This window comes from Pelophylax lessonae (genome assembly GCF_965119305.1).
Source record: "Pelophylax lessonae genome assembly, chromosome: 1".
Classification (NCBI taxonomy): domain Eukaryota; kingdom Metazoa; phylum Chordata; class Amphibia; order Anura; family Ranidae; genus Pelophylax; species Pelophylax lessonae.
The window spans coordinates 412,545,356-412,566,890 of record NC_138768.1 but is presented as its reverse complement, the minus strand read 5'-3'; the positions used below and the strand labels follow the sequence as shown (position 1 = coordinate 412,566,890).

Below are 21,535 nucleotides of genomic sequence, written 5' to 3'. Positions count from 1 at the left end.
GAGCAAGATTACTTGAGTTGCCCCATAGCAAGCTGCTTGCTTCAGAGGCACTCGGCAGGAGGGAGGGGCCAGGAGTGCCAACGGGGGACCCAAAAAAAGGAGGATCAGGGCTGCTCTGTGCAAATACACTGCACAGAACGGCTAAGTATAACGTGTGTGTTAAAAAACAAAAAAATAAAACTTTATTGTCAGTTTACCATGTTGTGCTGTATGTTGTACAGTTTTTTAAGTTTTTTTTTTTTTTTATTATTTTCCAGCTTCATAACTACCCCATCACCTGTTTCCAGAAATGGCCCTGCATCTGTTCTCTCTCTCTCTCGCTCACGTGCATGCTCTTTCTGTCTCTCTGTCTCTCTCTCTCTCTCTCTCTCTCTCTCTCTCTCTCTCTGCATCTGTGGGTGACCTGTAGTGTTACAGGGTAATCCTATTGTAAAACTGCATGTTACAAACAAACTTGTCAATAGCAAAATCCATTATAAAAACACTTAAACCTTTCTGTATGCACCTTGTGTTTTTCACCTGCATAAGATGTGCATTGAACATGTAGTTTCATGATGTCATATTTTGCCTTGTACATACAGCCTATAGTAGAGGAAAACTTCACATTCCTGCATCAGCATTTTCTGTTTGCGTTCAAACATGAGGCATGTCACATAGCACTGCACAGGTTAATGCATGACCTCTGTCTGTAGTCTTAGAACTGACACTTTCTGTGAAGAAACAAAATATCCAGTATTGTGGGATTGTCATTTCTTCACATAAAGTGTAAGTTCTAAGACTACAGAGAGAGGTCATGCATTAACCTGTGCAGTGCTATGCAACATGTCTCATGCAACTCAGTCTAGTGTTTTACAGGCAAGATCTTAACAGTGATTAGATCTGGCACAGCCACAAGCAGGCAAAGCAGTAAAGCGACGATATGTTTTTCATCACACTAGCACTCCACATTTGTGATGCAACAGAGAGAAATAGGAAAGCATACACTGAATGCTGTGTGACCAAAACAAGTTGCCTGTCCCTTTAGTGAATAACGACAAGCTAGGTCAATGAATATATGGACATAGGGGAATCAATCAGCCTTGACACTACAAACTGCAGCCACAACATGTGAGCTTATCATTACAAGTTAAAGCAAATAAATAACACGAGATACTGTAATTACATTAATACCTAGTTAAAACAACAAAAAAGTGGAAAGTGTACAATACCTTTAAACACACTTGCATGCATCTTTTTTTTCTCTGATAGAGCACCCATGGAACCCCAAACCTGACGTGCTTACTGTGCTATGGCTGGAGTATTGCCCCACCCAACAGCAATCCTGCATCCCCCAACCCTAAAAGCAGTAGGGAGACTTGTTTTGCAGCAAGCCATACTAAACTTCCCCTTTTCTAAGTTGAAAGTTGATACTTTTGAAAATGAATGCGGAGTTCCGGCATCAAAATTTTTTTTTCGATAAAAATACCCCCGGGACAGTCAGGGCTAGTGCATTTCAGCAATGATAGCCTCTGAACTGTCCCCGGGTTCACTTAACTTTTAGAAGAAATACTTACCTTGAAAATGTCTGGTCCAGCGCTGCCATCCTCAGGTGTGGGCAGCTGAAGCGAGGGCGTCCTCTTCGGTGACGTCGGAGTCCCAGAATGCCATGCACCGGCCCTGCTTGTCACTTCCGGTGCAGGCACGTCATCCTGAAGCTGTTTAGCAGGGAACGACGCGCCTGCACCGGAAGTGATGAGCAGGGCCAGTGCAGGCGCGTTGACTCCTGGGAGCGATGACGCTCGGCTCCCAGGAGTCAATGCAAGCAGGAAGTCACTGCGTGGGACACGGCTGCAGAGGGAGGAAGTGGAAGGAAGGTAAGTATATTTTCTTCAAAAACAAGGTAAGTAAAGCAAAAAAAATTGTGATTATCCAATTATTTTTCAGGTTACTTAGAGCAAGTGGATGGCAACATTTTTGTTTTGAGGCTGGAACTCCACTTTAAACATCCCGGAAATAATGCAACTCGGGCTCTGGAAAATAAAAGGCACATGCAGGCAACTCTAGGCACTTATACATATTTAGAACAATGTATCTAAGTAGCTACTTTTATATGCTTAGAACTATTTAATGTTACTGTAGTAACAGTTTTATTTTAAAGGGCAACTATAATGGTTTTGGTTCAGTTTCGACGTACACTTTTATAGGTTTGTTATTGGTTTTAAATATGAACAAAATAAATGAGGGGGATAGATCATTCCTCTGAATAGCTTGAGCTATTGGCCTGACTAAAGAAATACAATATTTTTATATTTCAGTTACAATCACCAAGGTAGCAAGTTCAAATTTCAAGTTGTGATTGGAAAATGTATGTGTAGAATTGTGGTTATCCCAATTTAAAATACACTAAACAAAATTTTGCAAATCCATCCCTCGTAAAAAAGAGAGGGAGAGAGGGGAGGGGGGGATCATAAGCACCGGTCTTCTTTCATCTCATAATTTTTTCGAACATGAGTGTCACCTTTATGAAGCGGAGACAACATTTTTATTACAAAACACAAACAGATGATAGTTTAGGAGAGATATTGGTGATAAATTAACTTAATCTCCATCAGGATTACTTTGCAGCTGGGATTTAGGCATAATTGAATCAGAAGCCCGGACAATGACAGTGAATACCTATTAGGCAGTAAACAGAATAAATACACTATGTGGATTTTAATGAATGAAGCCAGCACATCGGTGTTCACATTTTGCAAAGGGCTGCTGATGCGTGCATTGGGAGAACCACATAATATATAGTGAATTCCCTATTGGACGGAAGGCTGCTTATTAAATCGCTTCGGAAACATCAGTCTGTCCCAAAGACACAAGCCTTGTAACTTCAGTAAATATAAGTACTTGATGGGCAATGACAGCAACATAAGCCAAACAGCCTAAATATTTTTTTTTTATTAGAAAGTGTAAATAGTTATGTCTTCCTTCCTACAAATACAGCGCATCCAAAATCATATTCCTAAACAGTGAAAACAGTATGGTATTTGACTGCGCACAGTTGAGGCAAATTCTGAAACTTCTCTTATACATGTAAAAATCAGCATTTTTGCTTGCTAGAACATTACTTAGAACTTCCATATCGATATATATATATCTTTTTATATATATAGATATATAGATATATCTTTATATATTTATAGATATATATATATATATATATATATATCTATATATATATCAATATTAAAGGCTTGTTTGTTGTTTAATAAAAAAAAAAAAAAAAAAACATGTTATACTTACCTGCTCTGTGCAATGGTTTTGCACAGAGCAGCCCAGGTGCTCCTCATCTCGAGTCCCACGCTGGTGCTCCTGGCTCCTCCCTTCTGCCGGATTGCCCCCACAGCAAGCAGCTTGCTCACTGAATGTGATTGACAGCAGCGGGAGCCAATCAGGAATGCGAGTCCCCGAAGAGGCAAGACTTGTGGACATCACTGGATGGAGTGGGGGCTCAGATAAGGATTAGGGGGGAGCTGGAGGGGCTGCTGCGTACAGAAGATTTTTCACCTTCATGCAGAATGCATGAAGGTAAAAACCATGTGCCTTTACAACCACTTTAGGCAGAGTCTCTGGAGAAAAAATTGGTTGTTGTTGCATTTTTGTTTGCTGCATGATATTTGCGCACCGCTTTATCAAACGCAAATTTTCAGGAAAAAATTAATTTTAGTGCACACAAACACAACACAATACGATACCCAATTTTTATTTGTAATTTGGTATGACATAAACGATCATGTCACGCTGAGTAAACAGATACCTAACATGCTTTAAAGTTGTATACGCCTGTGGAATGGTGCCCAACTACAGTACCTGAAAAATCTCCATAGCAGACACTTTACACTGATAACCTGTAAAGGTTTTTAGAGTTACACAGGAGGTCTGGGGCTAAAATGATTGCTCTCGCTATGACATTTGCAGCCATATCTCATATGAGTGGTGTGATCACCTTTTACATATGTGTGTGGGACTTACGTACATGTTCGCATCTGCATGTGAGCATGGGGGAACAGAGGCACTTTTAATTTTTTTATTTTTTTATATAGCTGCTTTGATTACTTTTACTTTGCAGGAAAAAGCCGGCAGAAATAAAAAATATTTGATCAATGCTGCATCTGCATTGATGACTGAGATATTACCCTTCCTACCCAAGGACATAAATATATGTACGGCGGATGGGAATTAGTTAAACATGTTTTGTGATTGATTCCGTGTGTAGGAAATATGCTAATTTATGTATGGTCTACAGCAGGGGTCTCCAAACTATGGCCCTCCAGTTGTTCAGGAACTACAATTCCCATCATGCTTTGTCATGTCCATAAATGTCAGAGTTTTACAATGTCTCACGGGAAGTGTAGTTCGGCAACAGCTGGAGGGCCGTAGTTTGGAGATCCCTGGCCTGCAGTATAAAGGTATGAGTGTTAACATTATTACTTTTGCAACTATTTACAGTAAACTATTTACGGTAAAACCTGCACCATGGTATTTCATATTTTCTCTACATTATGCGAGTAACTATGTTATTTTCCCAACATGAGAAGGTACATCTGCTGGATATACACCTTCCTTATGGGAACTTGACCTTGATTATTGCTTTCATTTCCATGGATATTTCTGCATTACAACTCATGTCAAATCCAGACACTTTCCTTTCAAAATGGCCACTGGCCAAGATAGATACAACCACTTCCACTCTTCTGGTGCTGTCTACTTTGCTGGGGTATTCTAATTCCAGTTTTGACCAGCTAAATTGTCAAATGTGTACTGCTTGCAGGGAGGACATGAACTGGAAGTGGTATGCGCACCCCTAAAATGGTGCATTATAAACCTTTACACGGTATACACATGTCGTACCAGTTGCTGGTAATTTTTGATACTGTTTGATACTGTATGATATATATGTGTTGTAAAACAAGATGTGTAAGCTAGTGCAAACTTTTTTTTTTTTTTTGCAAGAACACGCTGAATTCTAATGCCAAACTGGAATATTTATCTATGCCTACCACAATGTTAATGTTGTATTACTGACCCAGATGCTGAGCATTCCTGTGTAATGCAGTCGTAATAAGCATTAATTGTGTACTGCCAATGTTTGTTGCATTGTAGAGTCTGGAAACTGTAAATTACAATTGCATGTTTTAATTCGCCTTATCTGTGTTTTAGTATTGAAATAGTTTTATTTTCCCTCTGCGTAGGGTTTGGCTACAGAGCTTTATAAAGATGTGTGTGAAATGAGAACCCATATTAGACAAGCCAAGTTATTGCAAGAATCCGGCAGTGGTCCATCCAAGCATTCTGTACACAAAGCACAGTCTCTGGCAGCTTCAATCCTAAACATTTCACATTCTGACCTGAGTGATATTTTAGAGATTCCTGATGAAGAGGTAAATCATTGAATTCTGAAGTCTTCACGTTACCTTCTCATAGCTTAAGATATAGTGTTAATCTGATCAGCTCATACACATGCAGTTCGGATGTCATGCTGGTCTGACGAGGCAAGCCCCTGATTCACTCAGAATTCTTGATCATACACTATGCATTGTTTGGCAAAGCGCAGGCTTAATTTATTATGACAGTTTTGTTTCTCCTAATATACAGTCGATGCTGGCAGTTACCTATGTCCTGTTTATCTTTTTAAGATTATTTGAAGAGTTTTCCTTTGCTCTTTATCAGACGCAGACTCTACCTTTTGAGTGCTGTTTATAGTAACATAATTTAGAGTTACAGATGGCACAACTGGTAAGCTTTCTATTCATTCATCAAGGTAATGCAAAAATTCTTGAGCTGCTGTGACATAGTCTGTGCAGCCTGGCCGAGTTTATTGGTAATCATAAAGCACTGTATTTAGTAGAAGCAATTAATTGTAAAGATCTTCTAGTATGATGGAAAAGCTCTGAAATAAATTAGGGATTATATATTTTTTGTTATGATAAGGTTTGCACATCTACACAGTAATAAACAAGTATTTACAGTAGTAAATATTTCTTAATCCATCTATTGGGATAACGGGTGCATAAAGCCCAAGTCCTGCTTCATGGATCCCAATAATTCAAAATATTTGAATCGGCACACCACAAAAAATGAAATATTGCAGCAGAATTTCTTTATATAATTACATGTATCCAGCTATGTCCACAGTTGTACAATGCTACATCAGACGCAAACTATCACAGTACATCATATGTCAGCAAATATAATAGCATGGTGACATTGGTTATGTTGGCCAGACCCCACAAGAGATTAGGCAACGTCCTGGATAACACCAGCAAGTTTTGGGAGGTAAACTATTGGAGCCCACTACTATGCTTTACTGTGAGTGAGGATGTGAAAAAACCTAAAAGAGGAAAAGACCTGCTGAGATTGAGATGGCATTGTGAGCTTTTTGGATTTTAAAATTAGACATGTTACATTCAAACGTGATTTAACTCTAAATTGTTCAACTGGTCACTATGTGACCTATCAACCTATTGGTGAGAACCCTTCTATTTCCTGATTATTTTAATATGTTGTTTATAAGTTTTTATATGGTGTTTAGTGTGCAAACTACTTTCTTTAGCCTTTCTTTAGGTCACAAGAGTGCAATACTTATATCACATTCCCTTGCCTGTGTCCTGAGTGCCATGTACTCATATGGGATGTGCAGATTGTGGAGGATTGTTGGCAGAAGTATGTGCCCCATCCGCCTCCAATGGTTGGCACTTCTGGGTACGTGGTGCAGAGTAAGTGATGTCATGCTAACCCCAGATTATGGTTCCAAAAGTGACATGACAAACACCTGGCGGGGGGGGCATTTAAAAGTAGCAGTGTATGGTGCTATAATCCGGTAAGATTGGCTTGACAAAGGAGGCTCGTTATCCCCAAAACGTTACCACCAGATTTCCAACTCTTTGTATATTTTTTTTTTGTACAAATTTACCTCTGAATTCACGTTATATACTATTGTGCTGTACTAATACCATGCATCCTCTACTGATGTATTTGCTGACGTGATGTATTGTCCTAGTTTGCATCTGATGTTATAATATTCTGCTGCAATAATTCAGTGATCTTGGTGTACTAATTAATTTATTGCATTATCTCTTTTTTTTACCCACATTAAAGGAAATAGAACATTCGCCGTGCAAAAGTCACCCAAGCTGATATAAAATAGCCAATGAAATAGTTAATTAGTGATCTCTCATTTTTTAGTGATCACTCTCGATTGTCTATGACCAAACTAAAATCAATGCATTTACACAGAGGTCATGATTTGGGAAATCACTGTGCATCTAAGTAAAAGTTACAGAGTTCATGTTGGAACCTTGATGCTAACAGCCTTTTGACCATAGTCTGTAAAGTATGTGATATATCTTTTGCTATTTGTTGTGATGAAGAGGGAGGAAGCGCCCCATTACACTTTAATTATTACAAAACTACACTGGAAAGTCATTGAAGACTCACCAATATGTTTAACCTTTATACCTTATGTATGCAATTTCCACTTTGGGATTTAGCTGATAAGTTATAGAAAGAAAATTACAAAAATAAAGCGCTGCGCAAACTGTTGGCACTATATAAATCCTGTATAATAATAATAATAAAAATGATCACTCTCTTAATATGCTATCTAGAAAACATGATGATTCTCTTTGTTCTTTGCATGAATAAGGTAATCCAGGCTACAGCACCTCCATGAGTATTTTTATGAACGAAGATTGTTATAGACTATGTTAATAGGAGGAGCATAATTTGTTTTCACTGTTTGTGTGTAGTTAATGTAATGGAAAGATAGATGGCTCAGCATCTGTCAGAATAAGCCTCTGCGACCTCTATGTAGCCAGGGTAATCCTGGACCAGGTCCATACAGCCATTTCACGCATTTATGGAAGATACAGGGATATTGATTGTTCCTTGGTATTAGCAAAATAAGGATATGTAATGTATCCATGAAGCACTCTGGTCACTTCTGATGCAAGGTGTTTTAAATGCAATGCTCTTTTTTTATTCTGTGTCCATAATGCTTTCATAAACCTGTCATAAATTATTGTGTCTCCTTTCCTCCCATTAGGAAATAGCAAATGCAAAGCGGTCAGTAGAATATGATAAAGAATGGATGAACCACATAATGAAGCTGCTTGAAGGACAGGTATTGGTAATATTCCACTGAGCATTTCTCATTTTAATCCATTTACATATTGAAGATTTCACATGAAACAAACAATATAAGACTTTCCAGTCTGGGCCCTTAAACCAACATAAACAACATGTAATTGCTTTTTAAACAACGTTGAACATATATACACTTATACAGTAAACCCCCGCTCCATCGCGGTTTTTGCGGTCCCGGTGCGTTTTTTTTTGTAATGTTATTTTACTATATAAATCATTAAAAATGAAATATTTTTGTGTTTTTCATAGCTCTTGCTATGTCTCTCAGTATCTTTTATGTGTTTAAATGAGTTTCTATTGTTTTAAAAGTGTGTTTAAAGACCTCAAAATGCTTTTACACGTACAGTGACAGTAAAAAAAAACATGCCTACAATGCATTTTAATAGGGTTCTTCTATTTCGCGGATTTTCACTTTTCGCTGCTGGGTCCGGAACGTAACCCCCGCAATGGAGGGGGGGTTTACTGTATACACATATACCCTAAAGCTTTGATATTACAAGCAGAACAGTTAAAGACAAACTTGCTGCTTTTCTTATTCATTGGATGTCATCTATGCCTGGCGAGTCTTTTGCAATACCAGTTTGCCAACAAAGACAGTTATCTTGTTACCTGTAAACTAGATCTTGAAAATTTCTAAAACCCCCAGCAATCTTCATTCTTCACTCTTCTTTACCCATCTTATCTAGGAATACGCTTTGGCTCCTAGTCTGGTAGCTGGAAGACCTTGGTCTTTCTAAGAGTTGTCAGTTTGCCAGTTATAGTGATGACAATGTTTTAATCATGTGCAGTGCAAGGGACTCTCTTTAAATGTTTAGTGTTTTTTAATTATTTTAATACTGAGGGGATAATAACACAGGCTGAATTAGCCAGACAATCATAGATAAACTGACTAAGATCACTAAATAGCACATATTAAACCATGTAAGTATTGAACAACAAATGCTTTGTAGGCACTAGAGTTGTTTGTGAATTATATACATTTGGGAGCATCTGCTTTAAAGTTTATGGTTCCACAGGACACATTATGCTAATGCAGCAGAGAATCACTTCCCTTATTAACAAAGGATTTCATTGATGCCGGCTTGTCTGGAAACATACCATACTTCATAACACTTACAGTTCCCAATTATCAAGGGAAATGTTTCTCCAAGCCTGTTGTCGGTCCTAGCTAATAAGAAATGAGACTGAGAAATGAATGACATCACAGCCAGGAGGGCAAATAGCATTTACTTGAAAATCTGTCCTGACCTAACACTCACCAATCAAGATTTAAGATGTTGGCATACATTATCCATCTACCACAATGAAAGACTGTGTTTAGTAGGAAGATGGATTTTTTTTTTTTGACACTTTATTTTATATTGTTTAATTCAGTTAGTGTGCCTATATTTGAGTATGAGTCAGCCTCTTACTCCAAGCCAATCAAACTGTTAGTGCAGTAATGTAGTCAATAGAAAATGGTATGTAATCCATTTTTTTTTTTTGTTTTGGGATAGTGTAGGGAATAGTTAACAAATAATAGAATACATTTAAACAAGTAGAAATGTCCCCTCATTTTCTGTTAGGGAGAAGTGAATCTGGCGAGGTTCAGTTTTAAAACTGTCTTGTGAATTCTGCTCGAAGTTCACGAACTTTGTGGCAGGTGGCCATTGAAGTCTATAGAAGTTGAATCTTGTTCAATTCTGGCCATTTGTATGGCTAATAGGCAAGATATTGTCAACCAAAAGATGTGGTAAGCTTCACACTTCTATGGGAGATCTGTACCAATGGCAAAAAAAAAATAAAAATCATCACGTGGCAACATTGAAAGTCCACAAACCCTTTAAATGATCTGCTTGGGGGATGCTGTATGTGGTAAACAACATGTTTTCAGGCAGCCTTCGGAGCCAGGGAGGGGAATTTACTAAGTCTGGGACAGCCAGAATCTGAAGCAGTTGTGCATGGCAACCAATCAGCTTCTAGATTTCATGCTATGTCTCTTCTGCAAAAAGACGCACTTACCTGCCTGCTCACAGTCTTTTATTGCATGTATACTGAGCTGTGCATGAGTAGCTCAGCATGCATTCCCAGCAAATTCTGGCTTTGCCAGATTGACTGATTCCCATACACAGGCAAGGAATGACATAATTTTACCGCCAGTCAACCAAGAGGCTGAATCCTGGCACCTGGAAGTAGCCCAGGGAGATGATGACAGCTGCCAGTGAGCGATGTAACTGCCACAGAGAGTTTAAAGTTGGATCAAAGCTGCACTCAAAGCCACACTCTGAATCGCACAACTTTGGAGTCAAATTACTGGAAACGTAGCCACTACGCTAGTGGGTGACTTTGGAGTGCCAGAATGTCAACAAAGTAGTGCAGGTACCTTTTTTAAAGTCGCTAATTTTCAAAGTCGCATAGATTGCTCATGAAATCAATAGGCTGTGACTTGTCATGTGACTTTGTGTGTCCAAAGTCGTGTGAGTGGAAACGTAGACTTAGTGTGGTTGCCTGTACTATGATCATTGTAGACTGAGCTGTGACCCCAGAACACTTCCAGCTACACTTGACCGTTCCAAAAATAAAGGTACTGCAAAATAAAGGTAGAAAAACTGGGATTTTTTTTTTTTTTTCATTTTGACAAATAAGGCTAAACACAGCTTACAATAATGATTGCAGGGGAGAATTAAGGCATTAGACTGTACTTCCACTTCAATGCATTCTCTGCATTAAGGTTAAAAAAAAACAAAAAACATTCTGCATGCAGTTCCCCCTATAGCCCCTTCTTATAGTTACCTGAGCCCACTGTAGCACCCTCCTAGGTAGGTGCTAGTGAGAGAGTATAGTTTATGGCTCTGTCTGCCTATCAGAGGAGCAGCAGGGAAATCTATATTGCGTTCTGCCTACCAGAGAGCAGGGTAGGTGAGTTAGGTCTGCTCAGTGTGTGATATATTGAGTCTAGATAGTGTTTCCATACTGGTCCAATAGGGAGACATGTTGGACAGTGGGAGGAAACCTGGCCAATGAGTACAAAGGTCTTGATATAGTCCCAGTGATTGGTAGAGACTGTCTGTCTTGGTGCATTATGGGATACTGTACAAAAGCCAGGAGCACATGTGCTGTGGGGTATTTGGCTGGTGAGCAGAGTCCCGGAGGGAGGGTGGCGGCTGCCTCCTCCTCTGTAGCAATGGCACGCGGTCACAGGCAGTCGGCCTGGGGACCAGAAGGAAAGGAACTGAACCTAGAGGTCCACAAGAACTGACTGGAGGGGTAGAGAAACTGGAGACCCTCGAAAAACAGTATCGTGAGTACAGGGGATTGTGTCTAGGGGCCTGACCTGAGGGGGGCTACCCTGGTGTGAGATAGTCAGAGGACGCTGTCAGTCTGTGGAGTGAAAGGGTATACTAGGCAGGTATCCCAAAGATAATCTACCTAAGTCGTCTGAACAGAGACTTGACCTAAATTCATCTAGGGGCAAGGTGAATCTGCAGCCTGGCTGCATCTCCAGATAGGAGTCCTCATCCATTGGGAATAGTTCAATTTGTAGTGTCCCGCTTTTACCTTCTCCTATCCCTATTTAAAATAAAACACCAAAAACAACTACATACCCCTTTACTGATCATCAACTGAGCCAAAGAAGTAAAGTGTTAATCTGTGAATGCTAATGTTGCTAACAGGAGCCCAGGGGGGCCCGAAGGTGTGTTATCCAGCAGTCCTCAAGGGGGAAGTGCTACACCAATCTCAATCTAGCGCTGTGCACGAGAGCAGCGGCCCTCTATATTCATATGCAATAGTATATTTTTATATACTTGTAAAATATTTATTTATATATATACATTTATATGTGTTTTGGAAATAATAAAATGGGCACAAATCCTTTTACATTTCTTATGGTTCCCTGACATTTATACAGCATTACACCCTACTTCAAATTCCTTGGGGAATGTTGGCATTTCAGGACCACACAAAACCATGATGAGGACTGGAAATTTGTAAAGCACCCCATATGCACACATTACTTTGTGTTTTACTCCATCAGCACCTAACAGAAGATATATACTGTCATCTCTGTAAAGGTTATTACTAACATTTACATTGCATAAACATAGTCATTATGTATCTTTTCCTTTTTGAGAAAATGAGTTTGGCCTTATTTTGGTCCTGTTTTTTTTTTTTTTTTTTTTCCATAGTAAAAAAATATTCTTTGACTTGCAGCAAAGCTGAAGTGACAGATATTTTCACAGAAATGTATTTTAAAATATCTATACTAATAGACTTACAGTTGGTATAAAACTGTAGTACATCTGCCCATGCTACATAGCTGTGCTTTGGCTAGACCAGCAAAACTGTAGTGGTTCAGTACATCTGTAATGAAGCTGTTCGGCACAAAGGCCTTGTACTGTCAGCTAACAACCACTGCAGTATTCATGTCCATATCTTTACTTGATTACTGATTTAACCTTGTCTACCCAGTGTTGACAAATGTCTGTAGTGCAGGGGGACAGCTGTGTGTTTTAGTCAAACCAAGCAGCAAAAAAAAATACTGTAAATTTCTGTCCGGTTCTCTGGAGTATGCAAAGGAAGAGTCATACCTCAGGCTAAAGTAGACTAATAGCTGTGTCTTGTTTTAATAGAGTTAAAATAGAAGCCTGCTGAATTAAAGAAAGTTGACTTCAAAGTTTTTTTTTTTTTAAACTTTAAACTAGTAAACTATTTATTGTAGCTAATGTATAGTATGTAATAATGAGTGCATACCAAGAGAAACTATTTAACCAGTTTGTGTCAGAGTTTTTTTAGGTACATTACAGCTCCATCAGCATATTATTCTAAAACTGATCATACACATGATAATCTGTTCCCAAACCATTTTATATCCTCATAACATTCTCTTTTTTTTTTTTACCCAGTATAAACTGTTTGGTACATACATTCTTTCTCTCGTGGGTGTAACTTTAAAGATTTGCTCCAGTTTTTTTTTTTTTTTAAGAAAAAAAAAAATCCTGTCTGGGAGATTAACGTACATTGTAGGAATTTTTGTCAAACTTGTTTGCAGATTCCTACCTGTTTCTGCTCTGAAAAAAAAGCTGTTTGATTATGTCAATGTGCACAGTGAATATGAATAGGAGTGACATTGTCATTATTAATCCGCTGATGCACTTGCTGTGCTCTAATGAGGAAAGTTGCAGGGTCAGAATCCTCCCCCCCCCCCCCCCAAACTGACATATTTGTTGCAGAGGATGCCTAAAACCAGACTTAGTGCAGACATCTGGGAAAATCAGTAAGCCAATCACACAAACAGGAAATTACATTTCTGGGGGTGTTTCATACACTGTATAGAACTCCTCCATGTTGCCGAGTTGCATTGAATTTTATAGAAAATTACAGTGCTGCAAATTGGAAAAAAAAGGTAATTTTAAATAACATTAAATTACAGTATGGCTTATACCAATTGTATATGCTATATATTTTGTTTGTGGAGCCACTCTCTGCAGCATTCTATAGTGAGATCAAGATAGGAGGCATATCCTTGTTGTCGAGAGCTGTGGGTTTAATGATGCTGAGCATCATTCTACAAATAGAAAGGAGTACTGGGTTGGTGGTGGGGTGGAATGTTGCACCTTCAAGTTTCATCAAAAGTACTTCCAGGGACCTAAAACTGAGAGTGCTTTATTATACAAAAAATCAATTTCAAGCATGAATTTAACATCTTTGGTACACCCCCAGCATCTCTCTATTGTTTGGTAAATGTGATGGACCACATCATTGATTAATGGGCAAGGGAGTTGTGAGGGCTAGCCAAGGTACTGAATTTCTAGCTGAAAGCCACATTTTCATAATATAGATTATACACTGCTCAAAAAAATTAAAGGAACACTTTAAAAAGACATCAGATCTCAATGGGGAAAAATATCATGCTGGATATCTATACTGATATGGACTGGGTAATGTGTTAGGAACTAAAGAATTCCACATCGTTTGATGGAAATGAAAATGATCAACCTTCAGAGGGCTACAGTCAAAGACATCCCAAAAATGAAAGTGAAAAAATGATGCAGCAGGCTAGTCAATTTTGCTGAAACACCATTGCAGCAACTCAAAATGGTACTCAGTAGTTTGTCTGGCCCCCACATGCTGGTATGCATGCCTGACAACATCGGGCATGCTCCTAATGAGACACCAGATGGTGACCTGGGATATTTCCTCCCAGATCTCGACCAGGGCATCACTGAGCTCCCGAACAGACTGAGATGCAACCTGGCAGTGTGGGATGGTCTGAAACATAATGTCCCAGAGGCGTTCTAATGAATTCAGGTCAGGCAAGCGTGGGGGCAATTTATTGGTATTCCTTCATCCTTCAGGAACTGGCTGCATACTCTCGCCACATAAGGCAGGGCATTGTCGTGCACCAGGAGGAACCCAGGACCCACTGCACCAGCGTAGGGTCTCACAATGGGCCCAAGAATTTCATCCCAAAACCTAATGGCAGTCAGGGTGACATTGTCTAGCCAGTAGAGGTCTGTGCGTCCCTCCATGGATATGCCTCTCCTGACCATCACTGACCCACAACCAAACCAGTCATGCTGAACGATATTACAGGCAGCATAATGTTTGCCACGGTTTCTCCAGACCCTTTCATGTCTGTCGCATGTGCTCAGGATGAACCTGCTCTCATCTGTAAAAAAGCGCACAGGGCGCCAGTGGCAGACATGCCAATTCTGATGTTTAATGGCAAATGCCAATCGAGCTCCATGGTGCCGGGCAGTGAGCACAGGGCCCACTAGAGGACATCGGGCCCTCAGGCCACCCATATGACATCTGTTTCTGATTGTGGCTTACTGGAGGTCATTTTTTAGGGTTCTGGCAGTGCTCATCCTGTTCCTCCTTGCACAAAGGAGCAGATACAGGTCCTGCTGATGGGTTAAGGACCTTCTATTGCCCTGTCCAACTCTCCTAGAGTAACTGCCTGTCTCCTGGAAACTCCTCCATTCTCTTGAAACTGTGCTGGTAGACAGAGCAGATCTTCTAGCATTGGCACGTATTGATGTGCCATCCTGAAGGAATTGGACTGCCTGCAACCTTTATAGGGTCCAGGTATCACCTTATGCTACCAGTAGTGACACTGACCCTAGCCAAATGCAAAACTAGTGAAAAACAGTCAGAAAAGATGAGTAGGGAAAAATATGTCAGTGGCCTCCACCTTTTAAACCATTCCTGTTTTGGAGGTTGTCTCATTGTTGCACGTCTAGCGCACCTGTTCTTAATTTAATTAACACCAAAGCACTGAAACTGATTAACAACCCCCTCTGCTACCTAACTGGCCAGACCAATATCCCAGGAGTTTAACTGACTTGATGCTATATATATACTCTGATTAAAAAGTGTTCCTTTAAATTTTTTAAGCAGTGAAGTTCAAACACAGGAGGTTACGGCTATGAAATTTAGCTGCCAATTTATCACCCTAAACCTCTCTACAGGTTTGCTTCAACTCTGGTCCTCAAACAACTCTAAAGGTGCCCACACACTGTTCAATCTGCAACAGAAAAATCTAAGCCGTTGTGTTGTTTTTACTTTTTCAGGTCAAATAGAAAAAATGCATTGGACAGGTTAGACATGTATCTTTCTTTCTAGTAAAAAAGAATGCCAGAACGTGAATAAAAGGCTGGCCATACATTATACCCTGCTCAAAAAAATAAAGGAATGCTTTGAAAACACATCAGATCTCAATGGGGAAAAATATCATGCTGGATATCTATACTGATATGGAATGGGGAATATGTAAAGAAATGAAATAATGCCACATAGTTTGATGGAAATGAAAATGATCAACCTACAGAGAGCTGAATTCAAAGACACTCCCTGAAAATCAAAGTAAAAAAAATCATGCAGCAGGCTAGTCCATTTTGTTGAAATTTCATTGCAGCAACTGAGCACACTCCTCAGTAGTTTGTATGGCCCCCACGTGCTTGTATGCATGCCTGGCAACATCGGGGTATGCTCCTAATGAAACTACAGATGGTGTCCTGGGGTTTTTTTCTCCCAGTTCTGGACCAAGGCATCAATGAGCTCCTGAACAGACTGAGGTGTAACCTGGCTCAGTCAGATGGACTGAAACATAATGTCCCAGAGGTGTTCTATTGGATTTAGAGAGTGTGGGGGCCAGTCAATGGTATCAATTCCTTCATCCTCCAGGAACTGACTGCATGCTGTCCCCACATGAGGCTGGGCATTGTCATGCACCAGGAGGAACCCAGGACCCACTGCACCAGCATAGTGTCTGACAATGGGTCCAAAATTTCATCCCGTTACCTAATGGCAGTTAGTGTGCCATTGTCTAGCCTGTAGAGGTCTATGCGTCCCTCCATGGATATGCCTCCCCAGACCATCACTGACTCACCCCCAAACTGGTCATGCTGAACGATGTTGCAGGCAGCATAACCTTCTCCACAGCTTCTCCAGACCCTTTCATGTCTGTCACATGTGCTCAGGGTGAACCTGCTGTCCTTTGTGAAAAGCACAGGGCATCAGTAGCAGAACTGACAATTTTGGTGTTCAATGGCAAATGGCAATCGAGCTCCAAGGTGCTGGGCAGTGAGCACAGGGCCCACTAGAGGACATTGGGCCTTCAGGCCACCCTCTTGAAGTCTGTTTCTGATTGTTTAGTCAGAGACATTCACACCAGTGTATTAAAAAAGAATAGCGCACACATGCAAAAGAAATTACTACCAAATTTGAAGACAATCCATAAATAAAAATGGGGATTTGGTCCCACAATATGGCCATATAGTGCTCAAGCCCACCACTACGTCAAAGTACCCCATTATCACGATAATGGGGTACTTTGACGTAGTGGTGGGCTTGAGCACTATATGGCCATATGGTGGGACAACATCCCCATTTTTATTTATGGATTGTCTTCAAATTTGGTAGTAATTTCTTTTGCATGTGTGCGCTATTCTTTTTTAATATACATGTCTTTTGGTTCATAGCTGCACCAGCTTTAGAAATACATGGGTATGCTCCCCCAAATTTTTTGCTTGTTTATTATGTATTCACACCAGTGGCCTGCTGGAGGTCATTTTGTAGGGCTCTGGCAATGTTCATCATTTTCCTCCTTCCACAAAGGAGCAGATACCGGTCCTACTGATGGGTTAAGGACCTTCTACAGCCCTGTCCAGCTCTCCTAGAGTAACAGCCTGTCTCCTGGAATCTCCTCCATGCCCCTGTGGTGGGAGACACAGCAAACCTTCTGGCAATGGCACGTATTGATGTTGGACTGCCTGTGCAACCTCTATGGGGTCCAGGTATACCAGGGTCATGCTACCAGTAGTTACACTGACCCTAGCCAAATGCAACGTTTGTGAAAAACAGTCAGAAATGATGAGTAGAGAAAAAAAATGCCAGTGCCTCCACCTGTAAAACCATTCCTGTTTTGGAGGTTGTCTCATTGTTGCCCATCTAGTGCATCTGTTGTTAATTTCACTAACACTAAAGCAGTTGAAACTGATTAAAAAACCCCTCTGCTACTTAACTGACCAGATCAATATCCCAGGAGTTTAATTGACTTGATGATATACTGATTAAAAAGTGTTCCTTTAATTTTTTTTTTAAGCAGTGTACATTTTTCTTGTACAATTTTCCTTTAGATTTACCAAAACCATATAATATGAGGTCAAACCTAAACCCTTTTAACCACTTGTCGACCGCTCACATTGAGCATACTGCGGAAAAGTGGCTCGTTATCGTCCAGCGACGTAGACCTAAGTCGCTGGACTCCTCCCCTTGTGGGTGGAGCGCGCGCACCGCCAGAGGCTCGCTCCTGCTGTATTCAGACACAGCGAGAGTCGGGCCAGGGGAGGAGAGGCGGTGATCACCGCCGCTCTTCCCTGATCGTCGGGGATCGAGTGAGGAGATCCGCCCGCTTGTTTAAACAAAGCGGGCGGTTCTCCTATGTGACAGACAGTCACAGATTACAGGATTCAGCATAGCTGAACCTGCGATCTGTGCCTGTGTCACACAGTCCGTCCCCCCCACACACACACGTCAGTAAGCACTAGGCATACATTAACCCCTTGATCACCAATAAAGTTAACCCCTTCCCTGCCAGTGTCATTATTTCAGTAACAGTGCATATTTATAGCACTGATTACTGTAGTAATGTCACTGGTACCCCCAAAAGTGTCAAAAATGTCAGTTAGGGGTCTGATCTGTCCGCCGCAATGTTGCAGTCCCGCAAAAAAAATTGCAGATCGCCGCCATTACTAGTTAAAAAAAAAAAAAACAATAAAAATGACATAAATTTCCCGTAGTTAGTAGCTGCGATAACTTTTGCGCAAACCAATCAAAATACGCTTATTGTGATTTTTTTTTACCAAACATATGTAGCAGGAAACAAATTGGCCTACAATGTTAAAAAATTTAGATTTTTACATTTTTTTGGGGGGGAATTTCATATAAAAAAATGTGAAAAATATTGTTATTTTTTGTTTATAGCGCAAAAAGTAAAAATCGCACAGGTGATCAAATGCCACCAAAAGAAAGCTCTATTTGTGGGGGAAAAAAAGGACATAAATTTAATTTGGGTACAGAGTCGCACGACCACGCAATTGTCCGTTAAAGTAACGCAGTGCCGAATCGCAAAATATGGCCTGGTCAGGAATGGGGTAAAATCTTCCGGTCTTAAAGCGGCTAAAAATACGCTCATTGAGAATTTTTTTGTCAAAGACATGTAGCTAAATACATTTTGGCCTAAATATATGACAAAAATTGAATATATTGGATATTTTTTAACTGTCAAAGTAGAAAAATATTGTTCTTTTTTCAAAATTGTCGCTATTTTTTTATTAATATCGCAAAAAATGAAAAGCGCAGAGGTGATCAAATACCACCAAAAAAAAGCTCTATTTGTGGGGAAAAAAAGGATGTAAATTTTGTTTGGGTACAGCGTTGCATGACCGCGCAATTGTCAGTTAAAGTCGCATAGTGCCAAGTTGCAAAAAGTGGCCTGGACGTAAAGCAGGAAAATCCTCCGGTCCTAAAGTGGTTAATTTGTATGCAATCAGGTAGGCCCTTGCACTACATAGCTGAAGGTAAAACTTATGGCCCATACACACATTCAGAAAATCGTACGAAAAATACTGCTTTCTAAGCAATTGAACGAAAATCTGATCGTTAGTACACAGCTTTTGAGAGCCGATCACGACAATTAATGCAAAAATTTTTGATGGGACAAGCATGAACATTTTTCCTGTACGATACTAGATCGTACAATGTTTTGTTAAATTGTACAAATACAATACTTTACTTCACTTCCAAATTTTCTTTCTGTTTAGTGAGAATTTTTGTAACTTTACTAAACTCTTTTATTTTCGATATGACACTAGCCTGCAAAAAAAAAAGTGGTGTGTACCAGGCTAGTCCTTTTCACAAATGATAATTTGTGTTGATCTTTTTACACATGTTACTTGATGAGTGCAACTACCTGGTACAGTGGAAAACATGCACTGTGGACAATAAAGAGCACCAGCTACACCCACACTGGTATAGTGTTCATCAGCTATACACATACATTTTGCTGTAGCAGCAAGAGCTATGGCACAGATCTAGATCTTCAGCAGGAAGCTACAGCCATGCAACGGGTTAAAGAAACAATAAAAGAAGGGAAACGCATATAGAGTCTTAGCAAATTGACTAATTTAATTATCCGCCTGGCATACACACTGTCTTGTACTGAAAACAAGGATCTATTCTTTCCTCCCTCTCAGGAGCAGGCTTTTCTTTAAAGTCAGTAGTTGATAGGGACACCTGAAGAGTTCATGGGTTTCAGTGACCTTTTACTATGGACCGGCTTCCAGTCAATTCATGTTTTCCTCACAGTCAGACAGCTGTTTATTACTGTGTCTTCCCGCACTCTCTGCAATATTTTCTACTGAGACCTCGAGCAGCTTGTTAGTGGGAACTAAATATTGATTTGGCATCCTGTCGATGCAGAAAGAATGAAAAAATTTCCACCAGAGGCCCCTCAAACATTTTCCTATCGACATTTTCTGGGCAGAGTGGAAAGCTGCATAGAGGATGACAAGGCCGAGACTAGTTGAAATCCCGGAGGGTTCGGTTGAGACTGCTGCTGTGACCTGTGTGATACTTTTTCTTCCCTTTCAAGTATCTCTTTTTCTGCACACATCTAGTCAGCTGGGAGGATCCCCTCTTGCAAGTGATCAAGGGCAGTTTATTGGCAGGTGAGAGCCCTGCTTCTCAAGCCATAGATTTGCTTTTGTTTTGACATCATTTACAAGAATTCATGAAACTTTCCTTCTGTTTCATGTAAGTTTTCTCTGTCTGTGAAATAATCCTACATAGTGTGAAGTCTATTGAAATATTTGATACTGTATGTATTCATGATACATGCTGCTGCTGAGAGGGGAACATTAAGCAATGGATGTCATATGCCTACTGTAAATCATTACAAGGCAACTGCAAACTTTTTATTTGTGGTTTAGTTCATTTCGATCATTCTTGTTTATGACTGGGTGTCCGTACCAAAAAGGTCTTGCAATTATTTGCATTGTATGTTTCTTGCAGAATGGTAATTATGTCACTAGTGTATGTGTTCTGATTTTCCATATTCTTGGACGCTAATAGTAATAGTTGCAACATTATATCTATGCTGCGTTTATTTTTGCCAGCTTCCCAGAAGACAGATTTACCTAAAAAACAATAACATTTGTCAGGAGAGAAATATACTGCTATTGAAGGTAACCCCTTCTCCCAAAATATTTGTTTCCCGTCTTTGTTATTGCTTTGGACTTCAGCACTTTTCAGGTCACTGACTTTAAATTGGCATGTGCTTGCTTTAGTCACTAATGGATTTATTTACTAAAGCTAGAGAGGGCAAAATTAGTCACAATTCTGCAGAGAAACCAATCAGATTCTAACCTTGGCTTCTTTAACCACTTGCCGACCGCCGCACGACTATCTACGTCGGCGGTCAGCCCCTCACAGGCAAAGTGACGTAGGGCTACGTCGCTTGCTTGTGAGGGTCTAGGGAGCGAGCGCGCGCCCCCGGAGGCGCGCTCCCGCGTGGTCACGGACCCCCCCGCACGTGTGACCGGCGGACCCGATGTCCACCGGCCACTCTGCGATCGGCGGGGGAGAGGGAGAAAGTCAGGCAGCTTGTGTAAACAAGCTGCCTGTCATTCTCCTCGGTGTAAAAACACTGATCACACGGATCTACTATGTAGATCCATTGATCAGTGTCCTTACAGCTCAAGCCACAGCCAATCACAGTAGAAAGCATGCCCCTAGGGACACACACAGCCCCTCCCTCTCAAATAAAGTTAACCCCTTCACTACCAGTGTATTTTTGCAGTAACAGTGCATATATATA

General features: G+C 40.3%; 1 protein-coding gene across 1 annotated transcript in view; it reads left to right on the top strand.

Moving 5' to 3' along the window:
• Positions 1–21,535, top strand: part of CNTLN (centlein) — a 712,784-nt gene that overhangs the window by 667,899 nt on the left and 23,350 nt on the right. The window contains exons 25-26 of the mRNA XM_082272784.1: positions 5,223–5,411; positions 8,075–8,152. Coding sequence (XP_082128910.1) covers positions 5,223–5,411; positions 8,075–8,152 — 267 coding nt within the window. The remainder of the gene's footprint in view (positions 1–5,222; positions 5,412–8,074; positions 8,153–21,535) is intronic.